The 20677-nt window shown below is 43.1% G+C and overlaps 1 protein-coding gene across 1 annotated transcript in view; it reads right to left on the bottom strand.

Moving 5' to 3' along the window:
- The window catches only part of ADAMTS20 (ADAM metallopeptidase with thrombospondin type 1 motif 20), a 507015-nt gene that overhangs the window by 478041 nt on the left and 8297 nt on the right, over positions 1 to 20677 (bottom strand). Inside the window, exon 2 of the mRNA XM_069764742.1 lies at positions 4342 to 4697. Coding sequence (XP_069620843.1) covers positions 4342 to 4697 — 356 coding nt within the window. The remainder of the gene's footprint in view (positions 1 to 4341; positions 4698 to 20677) is intronic.

Here is a 20677-nt window from a genome sequence, read left to right as displayed (position 1 = left end):
AAATCCGCTAAAAACCCCCTTAGTTAGGGAAAAATAATAAAATTAAAAAAATGTATTTATTTCCATTTTCCCATTAGGGTTAGGGCTAGGGCTAGGTTTAGGGCTAGGGGAAGGGTTAAGACTAGGGTTAAGGCTAAGGGTAGGGCTAAGGATAGGGCTAGGGATAGGGCTAGGGTTATGGTTAGGGTTGGGGCTAGGGTTAGGGTTTCAGTTAAAATTGGGGTTTTCCACTGTTTAGGCACATCAGGGGCTCTCCATATGCGACATGGAGTCCGATCTCAATTCCAGCCAATCTTGCGTTGATAAAGTAAAACAGTGCTCCTTCCCTTCCGAGCTCTCCCGTGCGCCCAAACAGGGGTTTACCCCAACATATGGGGTATCAGCGTACTCAGGACAAATTGGACAACATCTTTTGGGGTCCAATTACTCTTGTTACCCTTGGGAAAATAAAAATTTGGGGGGCTAAAAAAACATTTTGTGGGAAAAAAATGAATTTTTATTTTCACGGCTCTGCGTTATACACTGTAGTGAAACACTTGGGGGTTCAAAGTTCTCACAACACATCTAGATAAGTTCCTTGGGGGGTCTAGTTTCCAATATGGGGTCAGTTGTGGGGGGTTTCTACTGTTTAGTTACATCAGGGGCTCTGCAAATGCAACGTGACGCCTGCAGACCAATCCATATAAGTCTGCATTCCAAATGGCGCTCCTTCCCTTCCGAGCTCTGCCATGCGCCCAAACGGTGGTTCCCCCCCACATATGGGGTATCAGCATACTCAGGACAAATTGTACATCAACTTTTGTGGTCCAATTTCTCCTGTTACCCTTGGAAAAATACAAAACTGGGGGTTAAAAAATAATTTTTGTGGGAAAAAAATGATTTTTTATTTTTACGGCTCTGCATTATAAACTGTAGTGAAACACTTGGGGGTTCAAAGCTCTCACAACACATCTAGATAAGTTCCTTAGGGGGTCTACTTTCCAAAATTTTGTCATTTTTGGGGGGTTTCAATGTTTAGGCACATCAGGGGCTCTCCAAACGCAACATGGCGTCCGATCTCAATTCCAGTCAATTTTGCATTGAAAAGTCAAATAGCGCTCCTTCCCTTCAGAGCTCTGCCATGCGCCCAAACAGTCGTTTACCCCCACATATGAGGTATCAGTGTACTCAGGAAAAATCGTACAACAATTTTGGGGTCCAATTTTTCCTGTTACCCTTGGTAAAATAAAACAAATTGGAGCTGAAGTGAATTTTGTGTGAAAAAAAGTTAAATGTTCATTTTTATTTAAACATTCCAAAAATATCTGTGAAACACCTGAAGGGTTAATAAACTTCTTGAATGTGGTTTTGAGCACGTTGAGGGGAGCAGTTTTTAGAATGGTGTCACACTTGGTTATTTTCTATCATATAGATCCCTCAAAATGACTTTAAATGAGATTTGGTCCCTAAAAAAAATGGTGTTGTAAAAATGAGAAATTGCTGGCCAAATTTTAACCCTTATAACTCCCTAACAAAAAAAAATGTTGGTTCCAAAATTGTGCTGATGTAAAGTAGACATGTGGAAAATGTTACTTATTAAGTATTTTGTGTGACATATCTCTGTGATTTAAGGGCATAAAAATTCAAAGTTGGAAAATTGCAAAATTTTCACCAAATTTCCGTTTTTTCCACAAATAAACGCAAGTCTTATAGAAGAAATTTTACCACTATCATGAAGTACAATATGTCACAAGAAAACAGTGTCAGAATCATCAGGATCCGTTGAAGCGTTCCAGAGTTATAACCTCATAAACGGACAGTGGTCAGAATTGTAAAAATTGGCCCGGTCATTAACGTGCAAACCACCCTTGGGGCTTAAGGGGTTAACCAGCCTCAGTGACGGACAGTAATCTTGACCAGTTGTTCTCAGCCTGAATGGTCGCATCTTGGCACCATCAAAGTTGAAAACTTTTTATCACCCAGACATGTATTACGGCATGGTACAGAACGACGGACAGGTATGGAATATTGATGTTTTTTATTTTGGTTTTATTACAGAAGAGGGATTCAGTGGAGTTTGGGGTTAGGTGAGTATAACTGTTATTTTTAAATAAAAATGGAAACGTGTGTTTTGTTTTATTTCAAATAAAAGACTTTACACTTGCTGTGTGTTTATTTACAATATAACTATAGGATTTCGAATGTATATCTTATAGACGCGTCTCCATAACTAAACTGTGGGCTTGATGTCACCTGACAATACAAAGGTGACAGCAACCCCACAAATATGAACCCCACTTGCCAACGCTACAGGGCAAGTGGGAAGAGATGGGCAAAGCATCAGAATTGGTGCATCTAATAGATGCACCTTTTCTAGGTGCCTGTGGGCTGCTATTTTTGCCTGGGGAAGGCCAATATCCATGGCCCTTTAGTAGCCTGAGAGCACAAGCCCCAGCTGTCTGCTTTAGCTTGGCTGATTGTCAAAAATGGGCGAGACCCCACTCCATTTTTTCAAATAATTCATTTAAATAATACGGCATTGGGACCCCTCTATTCTTGATAACCAACCTTGCTGAGGCTGACAGTTGAGGGTTGCAGCCCCCAGCTGTGAGTTTTGCCTGTCTGGTTATCAAAAATACAGGGGCATTCACGCCGTTTTTTTTTTTTCAATTATTTATTTACATAACAGACACCAGCTAATGAATACTCCCATCAGCCGCTCCTTCTCTGTTATTAGCGGCAGCATGTGTCGACTGATGGGAACAGTAGTCCCATCAGCTGACACCAGTGACCGGAGGTAAACTTTATACCTCCGATCACAGCTGCAAAGCTGGGAACCGAGGCTGTCTGACCGGTGGTGATGATTTTACGACAATCAGAAGCATTTGCCACGTTGTCATGCACATGACAGTGTGGCAAACACTAGATGTTCGGGCACCCCATTCAAGTGAATGGGGTCCGGATTCGGATAATATTCTGTTACCCGAACGTTTTGTATCTGTTCAGCCAAACCTGCAGGACCCGAACATCCAGATGTCTGATCACCTCTATATATGACAAAATCATAAATGAATATATGCATATTGTATCATGCTACAGCGCAGATGCCGCCACCTGCATTATGATTGTTATTTTTTTTCACACAATATTCTATGCAATATGTAAAATAGGGGGCAGGTCAGTGAAGGTTCAGTGACCTGTCATAAGCCCATACAGATGAATATGAAAATTATTAACATAAAAAAAGAATATAATATTTCTCAACAACAAGACCATTAATATGAGGTCATATATGTCCCAGGGGATGACAGATTCCCTTTACATGCCGTGTTACACAGATGGACCTGTCCTTGGGGAAGGCAGTTGGAACTTTTTGTCATTAAAGGTTAATTGGCTTGAAAATTTTAAAAAACACTGACGAAGATTATGCAATTTCGGATTTCCTGACTGTAAATTTATAATCTCTTAGATTAAGGGGTCTATATGACTAATCACACCATGCCCAAGCAGGCGGGGTACTATTGACTGCCATGTGATACTGTGCTAATGCATTAGGGCAGCATGGTGGCTTGCTTTGCAGCGCTTGGGCCCTGGGTTTAAATCCCACCTCGGACAACATCTGCAAGGAGTTTGTATGTTCTCCCCGTGGTAGGGTGGGTTTCCCCAGGGCTCTCCGGTTTCCATCCACACTCCAAAGACAGTATGATAGGGAATTTAGATTGCGAGCCCCTATAGGGACAGTGATGATGATGTATGTAAAGCGCTAAAGAATATGATGGTGCTATATAAGCAAAGCATAATAAATAATAAAATATAATGCATGGCAAGGTTAAAGGGAACCGATCATCCCCAAAATCAAATGTGAGCTAAGCCCACCAGCATCAGGGGCTTATCTACATCATTCTGTAATGCTGTAGATAAGCCCCCGATGTATCCTGAAAGATGAGAAAAAGAGGTTAGATTATACTCACCCAGGGGCGGTCCCAGTCCGGTTCTGGTCCGATGGGCGTCGCAGTTCGGGGCCTCCCATCTTCTTACGATGACGTCCTCTTCTGGTCTTCACGCTGCGGTTCTGGCGCAGGTGTACTTTGTCTGCCCTGTTGAGGGCAGAGCAAAGTACTGCAGTGCGCAGGCGCCGAGACCTTTCTGGGCGAGTATAATCTAACCTCTTTTTCTCATCTTTCAGGATACATCGGGGGCTTGTCTACAGCATTGCAGAATGCTGTAGATAAGCCCCTTATGCTGGTGGGCTTAGCTCACCTTCGATTTTGGGGGTGACAGGTTCCCTTAAACCTTGTAGACAATCTATATCAATAATATTTTATGGCTAAATAAAACAAAAAGAAAGTTTTATACACTTACCATGCCGCCACAGAGACTTAAGATAGCCGGATGTGTCTCCAGACCGTTGACATGCCCACTGTGGAAACAATGCTTGAAGTCGGAGAAGTCAAGGTGGACATGGCTTTGGTTTCCAATATGGATAACATTGTAAGAATCCGCAATAAAGCTTGCATCATTGGTAAGGTTAAAATGGAAGAGCTGGCCATAGGCAGCAATGTGATAATAAGTCCTGTTCAGGACAGGATGTAAAGGTTCAGGTTCTAGACTCCTTTTCTTTCTTCTGAAATGTTGGTTAGAAGGGAACACTTGTCCAAAGTGATTCACTCGAGATGGTATGACAATCTCATATGATGAAAGTGTTTTCACGAAACTTGCTGCAAAATAACACAATGAATTAGAATTGCTCTATCACAAATCTATAAATTGTCTAAGGGTTTAATTGTCAGTCTGTCCTGGAAATCCCGCGTCGCAGTTCTCCGAGGGCTGTGCTAGATATTACGTGGCCACTGTTATATACTGCGTGGGCAGTGTTATATACTATGTGACTGGACAATATACTACGTGACTGGGCAGTATACAACGTGGCTCTGTGCTGTATACTACGTGGCTGTGCTGTATACTATGTCGCTGGGCAATATACTACGTGACTGGGCAATATACTACGTGACTGGGCAATATACTACGTGACTGGGCAATATACTATGCAGCTGGGCAATATACTACATGGCTGGGCAAAATACTACGTGTCTGTGCTGTATACTACGTGGCTCTGTGCTGTATACTACGTCGCTGTGCAATATACTACGTAGCTGGGCAATATACTACGTGACTGGGCAATATACTATGTGGCTTGGCAATATACTATGTGACTGGACAATATACTATGTGACTGGGCAATATACTACGTGGCTGGGCAATATACTACGTAGCTGGGCAATATACCACGTGACTGGGCAATATACTACGTAGCTGGGCAATATACTACGTGGCTGGGCAATATACTACGTGACTGGGCAATATACTATGTGGCTGGGCAATTTACTACGTAGCTGGGCAATATACTACGTGACTGGGCAATATACTACATAGCTGGGCAATATACTACGTGGCTGGACAATATACTATGTGACTGGGCAATATACTACGTGGCTGGGCAATATACTACGTGACTGAGCAATATACTATGTGGCTTGGCAATATACTATGTGACTGGACAATATACTATGTGACTGGGCAATATACTACGTGGCTGGGCAATATACTACGTAGCTGGGCAATATACCACGTGACTGGGCAATATACTACGTAGCTGGGCAATATACTACGTGGCTGGGCAATATACTACGTGACTGGGCAATATACTATGTGGCTGGGCAATTTACTACGTAGCTGGGCAATATACTACGTGACTGGGCAATATACTACGTAGCTGGGCAATATACTACGTGGCTGGACAATATACTATGTGACTGGGCAATATACTACGTGGCTGGGCAATATACTACGTAGCTGGGCAATATACTACGTGACTGAGCAATATACTACGTAGCTGGGCAATATACTACGTAGCTGGGCAATATACTACGTGACTGGGCAATATACTACGTGGCTGGGCAATATACTACGTAGCTGGGCAATATACTACGTGACTGGGCAATATACTACGCGTCTGTGCTGTATACTATGTGGCTCTGTGCTGTATACTACGTCGTTGTGCAATATACTACGTAGATGGGCAATATACTACGTAACTGGGCAATATACTATGTGGCTGGGCAATATACTATGTGGTTGGGCAATATACTACGTGACTGGGCAATATACTACGTGACTGGGCAATATACTACGTGGCTAGGCCATATACTACGTAGCTGGGCAATATACTACGTGGCTGGGCAATATACTACGTAGCTGGGCAATATACTACGTGGCTGGGCAATATACTACATGGCTGGGCAATATACTACATGACTGGGCAATATACTACATGCCTGGGCAATATATTACGTGACTGTGCAATATACTACGTGGCTGGGCAATATACTACGTGGCTGTGCAATATACCACGTGGGCATGCATATTCTAGAATACCCGATGCGTTAGAATCGGGCTACCATCTAGTCTACTCTATAACTAATGTGTGAGTGTAATCTTTATAGCAAACCCTAAACCCCCACCAGTATCTGTAGAGCCCTAGTCCTGCATTGTAATCAAGCGCGTGGTGTGCCAGAACTCTGCTGACGTGAGCGGCAAAGTCATTTATATATCACTGCTCATAAGGAAAGCAGCCATGACTATTCCTATGGTGTATCTATTCCCCAGATTGGCTTTACTTTAGGACAGTGTTCCCCAACTCCAGTCCTCAAGAGCCACCAACAGGTCATGTTTTCAGTATTTCCTTAGTATTGCACAGGTGATAATTGCATCACCTGCACAGGCAATAATTCAATCACCTGTGCAATACTCAGGAAATCCTGAAAACATGACCTCTTGGTGGCTCTTGAGAACCAGAGTTGGGGAACACTGCTTTAAAAGATGTAATCCTCCAGATGAATGGCTATGGGTGAGACTAGCATCTCCATTCCAAAATAAGGAGTCCAAGGGGAGACAAAAAGGATTCCAACTCGTTTCGGGGAATACTAGGTTCCCCTTCATCAGGATAGACCCTGATGAAGGGAAACCAAGTATTCCCTGACACACGGAGTCCCTTTTGTCTCCCCTTGACCTCTGTATTTTGTGACATCACATTTCTATTCCAGTTCCGCCATCCACCTCCGTGTTTGGTATCCAGGGACCCTACTGGCATGAGCACCCGATGGCTCTACAGATGCAACTTCCTCCTCGAGGCATTACCTTCTCTTTAGCCTGCTCCTCCGTGTGTTTTGGACTCCGTGAACACAGTTTCCTCCTGCAACTACTTGCATGTGTCACTCGCTGGCAGCCTCACAGAGATCACCCAGTGAGCATCACATCCGTCACACAACCTAACACTGCATGATTTCTAGAGATGCATGTTCTATGTGGAGGGCTATGTAAACCTTTATTTTTAGTGTCCGCAGTACCAATGACTTTTTGCAAGTAGAACTATAGTTATTATTATATTGTCTGCCAATTTTCGATGTTGGACTAATTTGTGAATCTAAATTGATTAAGTCTATTCCATGTTATTAGATATCTTTTTAGAAATACACAAATTTATATTTTGCTTAGCAATACTTCATTTCTTGTTAGGTCAAGAATGGTCAGGTCACTTCTCTTTAGAAGCTTGGGGACTTTTCAAACTTGTAGAAGTTAGAGGTTGCTCAATACCCTAAATGTATGCACAGCAAGCTGTTTTTACATAGAAATGCATAAATTCATTCTTATGAGCACTTTTAAATCCACAGTAAAAAGACATTCTGTGCACATACCCTAATGGAGATATGGAAAAACTGCACTCATTCTGCTGTTTCAGTATCTCCCAAGATTCTCCCCTTCCCATTTTCACAATTTCGCTTCACGTCACTTGTCTAATTTACTACACTATTCTGTGTCCGGTTGTGTATAAATAGGTGACTCTTCATATATTATGTTAAACTACGGTATATCTGACGAAGAGAACTGGGTAGTCTCAAAATCTTGTTATTTGTCATCATCTTTACATTTAGCCCTTGAAAGGTATCAACCACTGCCGACTCTCATTTTTTATTATTTTCTCTATTTACTGGGTAACATGGTACAAATATACATTTTTCAATATCTCCCATAACAATGTATTCAATGAGAAACCTTTCCTTTGCTTTTAGGAGAAAGGCTGATTCTAGCTTTTTGGCTAGAAAATTGAACTGGTGCCCTTCCTCGCAGTGCACCTGCAGTAAATAGATGCAATTCCGCCATTGATTTTTTTTTTTTTACAGCGTTCTTTGCTAAAAAAAAAAAAAAAATGACCTGGCAACATGACTCTACAGATCAGTATGATTACGGTGACACCAAACTTTTTATTTTAGTTGAGAAAAATATTCAGAAGTTTGTAAAAAAAATTGTTGCCATTTTATGAGACCCATAATGTTTCCATATTTCCATCTATGGAGCGGTTTGAAAGCTTGTTTTTCACATGGTGAGTTGACGTCTTTATCAAAACCTGTGTATTGTTGCATTTTTATAGACCACAAAAAAAAACTGCAATTATAGTGTGTTAATTTTTCTATTGATAGCATTTACCGTACAGGTCAAGTAATTGAAACATTTTTTTATCATTTTGATACACCAGAATTTTATGGAGACACCAGAAATGTTTATTTTTTTTTAAATTGCATTAAATTTAAAGGGAACCTGTCACCAAAAAATGCTATTAACCTGCAAATATGTGGTTAATCTGTAGGTTAATAGCATTATCAACCTGTCCAGCGTCTGCACTTTGCTGAACACTGCTGGGAAAAAAATAACTTTATTTCCCCCAGCAGTGTTCGGGGTTCAGTCACCGCTTTGTGTATATAGAGCGTCAGCTGTAACTGCACCCCCGACTCTGATTGGCACTAACTCTGCATTTCGGCCGGCTGTCAGTCAGTGCCAGGGCACGGCTACAGCCACCGCTTCGTATACTCAGAATGGTGACTGAACCCGTGCTCATGCCACCTCTGTAACTGAAACCCTTCTCCTGCTCCAGAGGGAAAATAAAGCACATTTTCTCCCAGCATTATTTGGCTAAGTGCGGGGGCCAGATGGGTTAATAACGTTATTAACCTGAAGTTTAACCCCGTAATTTTCCCCGGGATCAATAAAGTGTATCGTATCGAATATACGCAAGTTAGTAGCGATTTTTCTGGTCACAGATTCCCTTTAACAAGTTAAAATTGGGATGAGTCAAATTTTTATATTTATATATTTTTATACTTGGAATGTGATACAAGTTTTAGCATTTTACCTATTTACCAAAACATATTCAAGATACAGCTATATAATCAATATGGGCTTAAATTGCAGGTTCTCAGCGTTAACCCATTCTCGACCCTGATTGGGAAGTGTTTCCCGACGATAGATGTACATAGTATGTTCAGGCGTTTTTGCATGCACAGCAGCTGGGTATTCAGCGGAGCAGCTTAACCCCCTAAATGCTGTGATTGATATCGATCTCAGCATTTAGAAGGCAGGCAGAGAGAGAGAGATCCCCCTCTGCCCTCCGATCGGCGCCCCCGCAGCATCATCTCTGGGGCCGACCATTGCCATAGTGACCTGATGTTATCATGAACGCATCATAACAGATGATTTAATCAGCTGCCATGTCCCTTTAACACCCGCGAGTGTATTGGAGCGCCACCTACGGCTGTTAACCAGTTAAATCCCACTGACAGCGGGATTTAACACATTCCAGCTGAAAGCGCAACTCTAATCCCACCAATCAGCGCCAATGACATGATCGGGGGACGCCGAAGGGTTGTCTGCAGAAGATACTCATGTCTGTCATAATGACACTCCTGTGAACGCAAGCCATGAGCCGGCGTTTATAATAGATCGTAATTTCTGCAATACATACAGTGGAGAAAATAAGCACCTGATACACTGCCGAAGTTTTCCCACTTACAAAGAATGGAGAAGTCTGTAATTTTTATAGTAGGTACACTTCAACTGTGAGAGACAGAATCGTAAAAAAAATCCTGAAAATCGCATTGTATGATTTTAACATAATTAATTTTAATTTTATTGCATGAAATAAGTATTTGAAGCAATAGAAAAACAGAACTTAATATTTGATACAGAAAATTTTCTTTGCAATTACAGAGGTCAGACGTTTCCTGTAGTTCTTGAAGTTTGCATACAATGCAGCAGGGATTTTAGCCCACTCCTCCATACAGAGCTTCTCTGAATTTTTTAGGTTTCGGGGCTGTCAATGGGCATGAGATTCAGCTCCCTTGAAAGATTTTTCATTGGGTTCAAGTCTGACAACTCCATAACCTTGAAATGTTTCTTACAGAGCCACTCCTTAGTTGACCTGGCTGTGTGATTCAGGTCATTGTCATGTTGTAAGACCCAGCTAAGACCCATCTTCAATGCTCTTACTGAGGGAAAGAGGTTGATGGCCAAAATTTTGAGACACATGACCCCTTTCATCCTCCCTTCAATACGGTACAGTTGTCCTGCCCCCTTTGCAGAAAAGCGCCCAAAAGTATAACGTTTCCCCCACTATGCTTCAAGGTTGCGGCGGTGTTCTTGGGGTTGTACTCGTTTTTTTTCTTCCTCCAAACATGGCGAGTGGGGTTGATACCAAAAAGTTTTTACCTTATCTTAACACATGACCTTTTCCCATGCCTCCTCTGCATCACCCAGATGGCCATTGGCAAACTTCAAACAAGCCTGGACCCATGCTGATATAAGCAGAGAGATCTTGCATGCTCTGTAGGATTTTAATCCATGACAGCGTAGTGTGTTACTAATGGTAATGTTTGAGACTGTGGTCCTAGCTCATTTAAGGTCATTGACCAGGTCCTCCTGTGTAGTTCTGGGCTGATTCCTTGCCTTTTTCTCAGAATCATCCTTACTCCACAAGTTGAGATCTTGCATGGAGCCCCAGACTGAGGAAGATTGACAGTCATCTTGTGTTTCTTCCATTTTCTAATAATTGCACCAACAGTTGTTGCCTTCTAACCAAGTTTCTTGCCTAAAGTCCTGTATCCAACCCAGCCTTGTGCAGGGCTACAATTTTGTTCCTGGTGTCCTTAGACAGCTCTTTTTTCTTGGCCATGGTGGAGAGGTTAGAGTGAGATTGATTGATTGTGTGGACCGGTGTCTTTCATACAGCTAACAAGTTCAAACAGGTGCAATTAAGTGCAGAGTAGGAGGTCTTCTTAAGGCTCCTCTCCACTTGCGAGATAAACGTCCGTGTCTCGCATGTGAAAACCAAGCTGTGGCGCCGGCACTATAGAGCAGAGTGCGGCTGCATAGCAACACATGGAGCCACACGCTCCGCTCCCAAGTGCCGGCGCCAGAGCTTGGTTTTCACATGCGAGACACGGACGTTTATCTCGCAAATGGAAAGGAGCCCTTAAAAAAAAACTAAGGTCTGTGAGAGCCAGAATTCTTGCTGGTTGGTAGGTGATCAAGTACTGATATCACGCAATAAAATGCAATTTAATTATTTAAAAATCACAGTAAAAAAATCACAATAGCTCACAGTTGAAGTGTACCTATGATAAAAAAAATTACAGATTTTCCATTCTTTGTAGGTGGGAAAACTTGCAAAATTGGCAGTTTTTTAAATATTTATTTTCCCCAAAGTATGTTATCAGAGAAATCTGCTTCTATCTTCTCATGAACTGATCTTTCACTCTCAATTTGTGGGTAAAATATGTAAAATCTTTATTTAGTGAAGACAAAATGTACACATTACTGAGATAGAGAATGAAAGTTGGGGCTCATAAAGTTCTGAGAAGTGGAGAGTGAAATGGGAGGATTTAGAGGCAGAAAGATGACATTGTTCTGCAAGTTCTCCTGAAACGACAGGTACTGTTCTCTAAATAACTTTATGGACACGTATTGCCATCTCCGATCTCAGTAATGGGAATATCTGTATTAATTGAAAACAGTTATAACCTGTGAATTGAGAATGAACTTCCAATCAGTCCAGGAAGAGTTATGCAGATATGTCTAATAAGATATTAAAACAATGGTTACGTTTTGTCTTACAAAGTATGTATATGTACTTCGCTATTATAAAAACAGCTTCTATGTTTTATTCCTTTACCACAGGGGTGGGGAATCTTTTATCTGCCAAGGGCCATTTGGATATTTATACCATCCTTTGGGGGCTGCATAAACTCTGCTCACGAAGTACATCCTGACTGTGGCACTGGTGTCAGGACGTAATCTTTCATTGCATGCCCTTCAGTGTTCAGCAGTGAACACTGCGTGTGTGTGCTAACAGAGCAAGAAGATATTAATGAGCTGGTTGTAATCAAAATACACCTCCCTGCACAAGAATGTTGTCCCTGAGAATCTGCTCGGTGGGCCTGATAAAAGGTCACCGAGGGCCGTAAATGGCCCTTTAGCCTGAGGTTCCCCACCCATGATATAGCACTTGAAATATCTTTGCAAAATTGTATTAAAAAAAACTCAATTACAGTATATATTTAAGCAAGCGTTGAGGTCATGTCAGTAATTTCCACAGCTCAGCTATGGCCTCAGTATAGGTGTCAGCAATAGACATCAAGCACTGATTTCACATGCAGCGGAAGTTCAATGGACGTCATAATACAGTGTTTCACTGTCTGATCTCACAGATATATACATAGTTTATTATTTACAAAGGAGTTAAATTATTATTATTATTAAAATAAAAACACCTGGTCAGATTTACTAACACTATTTACTCCTTAGTCAGTGTAGACTTTGACTTCACACCGAGTTTATCACGGAGCTGGATGATAAGTCTGGCTCATTTTTAGACACTGTTGTCTAAAGCCAGCCATACACATTATATGGCTGTCGGCCGAACCATGCACCATCCAATCGTTCTGTCGAAAGCCATCTCTCCCATACACAGGAGTGCTCTTTCGGCCAATCACTCCCAGTCTTTCTAGGAGAAAGCTACAGACATCTCTGCTGTAGAACCAGAAACACCTGGGCTACTTGCACATTGAACAAGTCTGTAGAAACCTGTTCACACCACCAAAAAACTTGAAGACACAAAAGAGCACATTGAGGTCAAAAATACTCTGTTGTAAAAAAATCACAGTAATAAGCAAGTGCTAGTTAAAAGATGGAAAAAAACAGGGTATTTAGTTGATACGATTTTTGCAAAAAAATGTATACTAAGCTGCTCCACCAATCATCAAGGTATACCCATATAGAGCAGTCCTACCTAATGTATATAATCTCTGATGTATTTAAAAATCTTATCATCTGTATAGTACCTGTATAAGCAGGGTTCAGAGACGGAATATGATCAATCAGCAGTCAGAAACTGGACATGACTTGATCGACATCTCCCTCAATGAACAGTTCACTGGCGCACTCACACCCATCATAGTGTCTGCCGACCCTTTCAATATCAGCTGTTGCAGACGACATTAGTTTATCGTATATGGGAGCTTAACTTTACACCATCTACACGTTGGCTTACTTTTCACCAAAAGTTTGGCAGTTGAGTGACTGAAAAAAACGAATGTGGGACGCTAGTTTTTTGTTGCAAATTGCACCACAATAACGGCACATGTTACCTAGTATTTCCATTATTGTGTTCTGGACGCTAGAGCACTGCAATTGTTGCATATGTTTCTGAAAAAAGAGATGTGAACATTTACAAAAGTTTTGCTGAATAATATGTAACTATTTACATTTTGAGGGAAACTGCAAATCTGGTGACAGTGCTACAAAGGGAAAGTATAGGATTCCCACCGTTCCTCTTCCAATGACGCCCGGATCCCACGCCAATCTTCAAATTTCCTTTTCTAAAGGCATGAGATTCCTCCATCACTGGCTGCAGCAGTCACATACCTGTACAACAGAAATATGATGTACAGGAACCGGTCTACGTACATCCTGTTCTCCCATACAAAAAAGTGATCACTGCACCCATCATTGTCCACAGCAGTGATTTGTTCATCAATGCTGTGCCACTGATTGGCTACAACGGCATGTGCCTGTCGTGCCAAAAAGGGAAGCACACACTGGCGGGGGACCTGTTGTGAATTCTGTGGCAGAGTTCACTCCTGTGGTCACAAGTGGTACTTCGGCTGATTCTCTCTGGGATCTTCCGTTTGTGGAGGAAAGTGGTACTGCAGCTTCTGAGTTTCCTCCCTCAGGTGATCTGGTGAGCTCGTTAGCTTCTTCTCTACTTAACTCCACCTGATGCTTTGATCCATGCTTACTGGCAATGTTCCAGTGTAGGACTTGCTTTTTCCCTGGATCATTCCTGTGGCCTGCTGCTCTGCAAAGCTAAGTTTTGCTTATGTTATTTTGTTGCTATTTTTCAGTCCAGCTTGCTTTATTGGTTTTTCTCGCCTGCTGGAAGCTCTGAGACGCAGAGGGACCACCTCCGTACCGTTAGTCGGTGCGGAGGGTCTTTTTGTCACCTCTGCGTGGTTATTTATAGGTTTTTGTGCTGACCGCAAAGTTATCTTCCCTATCCTCGTTCTGTTCAGCTAGTCAGGCCTCACTTTGCTAAATCTGTTTCATCTCTATGTTTGTGTTTTCATCTTACTCACAGTCATTATATGTGGGGGGCTGTTATGTTTGCTAATGACAGGTGTTATGAAGGCAATCCAGAAACACAGTGTGCTTAGCGATCAGAGCGCACACAGTGATCTGACAAATACCCAAAAATACAAGAACGAGCTCTGAGACGTGGAAACTCTGTAGACTGCACACCTGATCCTATCCTAAACACAACTAAAAGCGGCTGTGGATTGCGCCTAACAACTACCTAGGCAACTCGGCACAGCCTAAGAAACTAGCTAGCCTGAAGATAGAAAAATAGGCCTGACTTGCCCCAGAGAAATTCCCCAAAGGAAAAGGCAGCCCCCCACATATAATGACTGTGAGTAAGATGAAAAGACAAAACGTAGGGATGAAATAGATTCAGCAAAGTGGGGCCCGATATTCTAGGACAGAGCGAGGACAGTAAAGCGAACTTTGCAGTCTACAAAAAACCCTAAAGCAAAACCACGCAAAGGGGGCAAAAAAAACCCACCGTGCCGAACTAACGGCACGGCGGTACACCCTTTGCGTCTCAGAGCTTCCAGCAAAACAAAAGACAAGCTGGACAGAAAAAAAGCAACAAAAAAGCAAAAAGCACTTAGCTATACAGAGCAGCAGGTCACAGGAACAATCAGGTGAAGCTCAGATCCAACACTGAAACATTGACAAGGAGCAAGGATAGCAGCATCAGGCGGAGTTAAGTAATGAAGCAGTTAACGAGCTCACCAGAACACCTGAGGGAGGAAGCTCAGAAGCTGCAGTACCACTTGTGACCACAGGAGTGAATTCAGCCACAGAATTCACAACAGTACCCCCCCCTTGAGGAGGGGTCACCGAACCCTCACCAGAGCCCCCAGGCCGACCAGGATGAGCCGCATGAAAGGCACGAACAAGATCGGAAGCATGAACATCAGAGGCAAAAACCCAGGAATTATCTTCCTGAGCATAACCCTTCCATTTAACCAGATACTGGAGTTTCCGTCTAGAAACACGAGAATCCAAAATCTTCTCCACAATATACTTCAAATCCCCCTCCACCAAAACCGGGGCAGGAGGCTCAACAGATGGAACCATAGGTGCCACGTATCTCTGCAACAACGACCTATGGAATACATTATGTATGGAAAAGGAGTCTGGGAGGGTCAAACGAAAAGACACAGGATTGAGAACCTCAGAAATCCTATACGGACCAATAAAACGAGGTTTAAATTTAGGAGAGGAAACCTTCATAGGAATATGACGAGAAGATAACCAAACCAGATCCCCAACACGAAGTCGGGGACCCACACGGCGTCTGCGATTAGCGAAAAGTTGAGCTTTCTCCTGGGACAAGATCAAATTGTCCACTACCTGAGTCCAGATCTGCTGCAACCTATCCACCACAGAATCCACACCAGGACAGTCCGAAGACCCAACCTGTCCTGAAGAGAAACGAGGATGGAACCCAGAATTGCAAAAAAATGGAGAAACCAAGGTAGCCGAGCTGGCCCAATTATTAAGGGCGAACTCAGCCAACGGCAAAAAGGACACCCAATCATCCTGGTCTGCAGAAACAAAACATCTCAGATATGTTTCCAAGGTCTGATTGGTTCGTTCGGTCTGGCCATTAGTCTGAGGATGGAAAGCCGAGGAAAAGGATAGGTCAATGCCCATCCTACCACAAAAGGCTCGCCAAAACCTTGAAACAAACTGGGAACCTCTGTCAGAAACAATATTCTCAGGAATGCCATGCAACCGAACCACATGCTGAAAGAACAAAGGTACCAAATCAGAGGAGGAAGGCAATTTAGCCAAGGGCACCAGATGGACCATTTTAGAAAAGCGATCACAGACCACCCAAATGACTGACATCTTTTGAGAAACGGGAAGGTCAGAAATGAAATCCATCGAAGTATGTGTCCAAGGCCTCTTTGGGACCGGCAAGGGCAAAAGCAACCCACTGGCACGAGAACAGCAGGGCTTAGCCCTAGCACAAATCCCACAGGACTGCACAAAAGTACGTACATCCCGTGACAGAGATGGCCACCAGAAGGATCTAGCCACTAACTCTCTGGTACCAAAGATTCCAGGATGACCAGCCAACACCGAACAATGAAGTTCAGAGATAAGTTTATTAGTCCACCTATCAGGGACGAACAGTTTCTCTGCTGGACAACGATCAGGTTTATTCGCCTGAAATTTTTGCAGCACCCGCCACAAATCAGGGGAGATGGCAGACACAATGACTCCTTCCTTGAGGATACCCGCTGGCTCAGATAAACCCGGAGAGTCGGGCACAAAACTCCTAGACAGAGCATCCGCCTTCACATTTTTAGAGCCCGGAAGGTACGAAATCACAAAGTCGAAGCGGGCAAAAAATAACGACCAACGGGCCTGTCTAGGATTCAAGCGCTTGGCAGACTCGAGATAAGTCAAGTTCTTATGATCAGTCAATACCACCACGCGATGCTTAGCTCCTTCAAGCCAATGACGCCACTCCTCGAATGCCCACTTCATGGCCAGCAACTCTCGATTGCCCACATCATAATTACGCTCAGCGGGCGAAAACTTCCTGGAAAAGAAAGCACATGGTTTCATCACTGAGCAATCAGAACCTCTCTGTGACAAAACCGCCCCTGCTCCAATCTCAGAAGCATCAACCTCGACCTGGAACGGAAGAGAAACATCTGGCTGACACAACACAGGGGCAGAACAAAAACGACGCTTCAACTCCTGAAAAGCTTCCACAGCAGCAGAAGACCAATTAACCAAATCAGCACCCTTCTTGGTCAAATCGGTCAATGGTTTGGCAATGCTAGAAAAATTACAGATGAAGCGACGATAAAAATTAGCAAAGCCCAGGAACTTTTGCAGACTTTTCAGAGATGTCGGCTGAATCCAATCCTGGATGGCTTGGACCTTAACTGGATCCATCTCGATAGTAGAAGGGGTAAAGATGAACCCCAAAAATGAAACTTTCTGCACACCGAAGAGACACTTTGATCCCTTCACAAACAAAGAGTTAGCACGCAGGACCTGAAAAACCATTCTGACCTGCTTCACATGAGACTCCCAATCATCTGAGAAGATCAAAATGTCATCCAAGTAAACAATCAGGAATTTATCCAGATACTCACGGAAGATGTCATGCATAAAAGACTGAAACACAGATGGAGCATTGGCAAGTCCGAACGGCATCACTAGATACTCAAAATGACCCTCGGGCGTATTGAATGCAGTTTTCCATTCATCTCCTTGCCTGATTCTCACCAGATTATACGCACCACGAAGATCTATCTTAGTGAACCAACTAGCCCCCTTAATCCGAGCAAACAAGTCAGATAACAATGGCAAGGGATACTGAAATTTAACAGTGATCTTATTAAGAAGGCGGTAATCAATACACGGTCTCAGCGAACCATCCTTCTTGGCTACAAAGAAGAACCCTGCTCCCAGTGGTGATGACGATGGGCGAATATGTCCCTTCTCCAGGGATTCCTTCACATAACTGCGCATAGCGGCGTGTTCGGGCACGGATAAATTAAATAATCGACCTTTAGGGAATTTACTACCAGGAATCAAATTGATAGCACAATCACAATCCCTATGCGGAGGTAGAGCCTCGGACTTGGGCTCTTCAAATACATCCTGATAATCAGACAAGAACTCTGGGACCTCAGAAGGGGTGGATGACGAAATCGACAAAAATGGAACATCACCATGTACCCCCTGACAACCCCAGCTGGATACCGACATGGAATTCCAATCCAATACTGGATTATGGGTTTGTAGCCATGGCAACCCCAACACGACCACATCATGCAGATTATGCAACACCAGAAAGCGAATAACTTCCTGATGTGCAGGAGCCATGCACATGGTCAGCTGGGCCCAGTATTGAGGTTTATTCTTGGCCAAAGGTGTAGCATCAATTCCTCTCAATGGAATAGGACACCGCAAAGGCTCCAAGAAAAACCCACAACGTTTAGCATAATCCAAATCCATCAGATTCAGGGCAGCGCCCGAATCCACAAACGCCATGACAGAAAACGACGACAAAGAGCATATCAAGGTAATGGACAGAAGGAATTTGGACTGTACAGTACCAATGACGGCAGACCTAGCGGACCGCTTAGTGCGCTTAGGACAATCAGAAATAGCATGAGTGGAATCACCACAGTAGAAACACAGACCATTCAGACGTCTGTATTCCTGCCGTTCAACCATAGTCATAGTCCTAACGCACTGCATAGGCTCAGGTTTAACCTCAGGCAGTACCGCCAAATGGTGCACAGATTTACGCTCGCGCAAGCGTCGACCGATCTGAATGGCCAAAGACAAAGACTCATTCAAACCAGCAGGCATAGGAAATCCCACCATGACATCCTTAAGAGCCTCAGAGAGACCCTTTCTGAACAAAGCTGCCAGCGCAGATTCATTCCACTGAGTGAGTACTGACCATTTCCTAAATTTCTGACAATATACTTCTATATCATCCTGACCCTGGCACAAAGCCAGCAAATTTTTCTCAGCCTGATCCACTGAATTAGGCTCATCATACAGCAATCCGAGCGCCAGGAAAAACGCATCGACACCACTCAATGCAGGGTCTCCTGGCGCAAGAGAAAATGCTCAGTCTTGAGGGTCGCCGCGCAAAAAAGAAATAATAATCAAAACCTGTTGAATAGGATTACCAGAAGAATGAGGTTTCAAGGCCAGAAATAGCTTACAATTATTTTTGAAACTTAGAAACTTAGTTCTATCTCCAAAAAACAAATCAGGAATAGGAATTCTTGGTTCTAACATAGATTTCTGCTCAATAGTATCTTGAATTTTTTGTACATTTATAACGAGATTATCCATTGAAGAGCACAGACCCTGAATATCCATGTCCACACCTGTGTCCAGAATCACCCAAATGTCTAGGGGAAAAAAAAAAAGTGAACACAGAGCAGAAGAAAAAAAAAAAAAATTATGTCAGAACTTTTTCTTTCCCTCTATTGAGAATCATTAGTGGGGCTCCTTGTACTGTTATGTTTGCTAATGACAGGTGTTATGAAGGCAATCCAGAAACACAGTGTGCTTAGCGATCAGAGCGCACACAGTGATCTGACAAATACCCAAAAATACAAGAACGAGCTCTGAGACGTGGAAACTCTGTAGACTGCACACCTGATCCTATCCTAAACACAACTAAAAGCGGCTGTGGATTGCGCCTAACAACTACCTAGGCAACTCGGCACAGCCTAAGAAACTAGCTAGCCTGAAGATAGAAAAATAGGCCTGACTTGCCCCAGAGAAATTCCCCAAAGGAAAAGGCAGCCCCCCACATATAATGACTGTGAGTAAGATGAAAAGACAAAACGTAGGGATGAAATAGATTCAGCAAAGTGGGGCCCGATATTCTAGGACAGAGCGAGGACAGTAAAGCGAACTTTGCAGTCTACAAAAAACCCTAAAGCAAAACCACGCAAAGGGGGCAAAAAAAAACCACCGTGCCGAACTAACGGCACGGCGGTACACCCTTTGCGTCTCAGAGCTTCCAGCAAAACAAAAGACAAGCTGGACAGAAAAAAAGCAACAAAAAAGCAAAAAGCACTTAGCTATACAGAGCAGCAGGTCACAGGAACAATCAGGTGAAGCTCAGATCCAACACTGAAACATTGACAAGGAGCAAGGATAGCAGCATCAGGCGGAGTTAAGTAATGAAGCAGTTAACGAGCTCACCAGAACACCTGAGGGAGGAAGCTCAGAAGCTGCAGTACCACTTGTGACCACAGGAGTGAATTCAGCCACAGAATTCACAACAGGGGGCTGCCTTTTCCTTTGGGGAATTTCTCTGAGGCAAGGTAGGCTTATTTTTCTATCTTCAGGACTAGCTAGTTTCTCAGGCTGTGACGAGGCGCCTAGGTTCTGGTCAGGAGCGCTCCACGGCTACCTTTAGTGTGGTTTGATAGGAGTAGGGATTGCGGTCTGCAGAGTTCCCACGTCTCAGAGCTCATTCTATTATTTTGGGTTATTGTCAGATCACTGTATGTGCTCTGACCTCCATGTCCATTGTGATTCTGAATTGCCTTTCATAACAGTACAGGAAGCCAAAAGTGCTAATGATTCTAAATAGAGGGAAAAAAGAAGTTCTGAGACCATTTTTTTTTCTTTGCACTGTGTCTTTTTTTTCCCCTAGACATTTGGGTGGTTCAGGACA

This window comes from Ranitomeya imitator, chromosome 4 (genome assembly GCF_032444005.1).
Source record: "Ranitomeya imitator isolate aRanImi1 chromosome 4, aRanImi1.pri, whole genome shotgun sequence".
Classification (NCBI taxonomy): Eukaryota; Metazoa; Chordata; class Amphibia; order Anura; family Dendrobatidae; genus Ranitomeya; species Ranitomeya imitator.
Note: the sequence above shows the minus strand (reverse complement) of the source record. Positions and strands in the feature narration are given on the sequence as shown.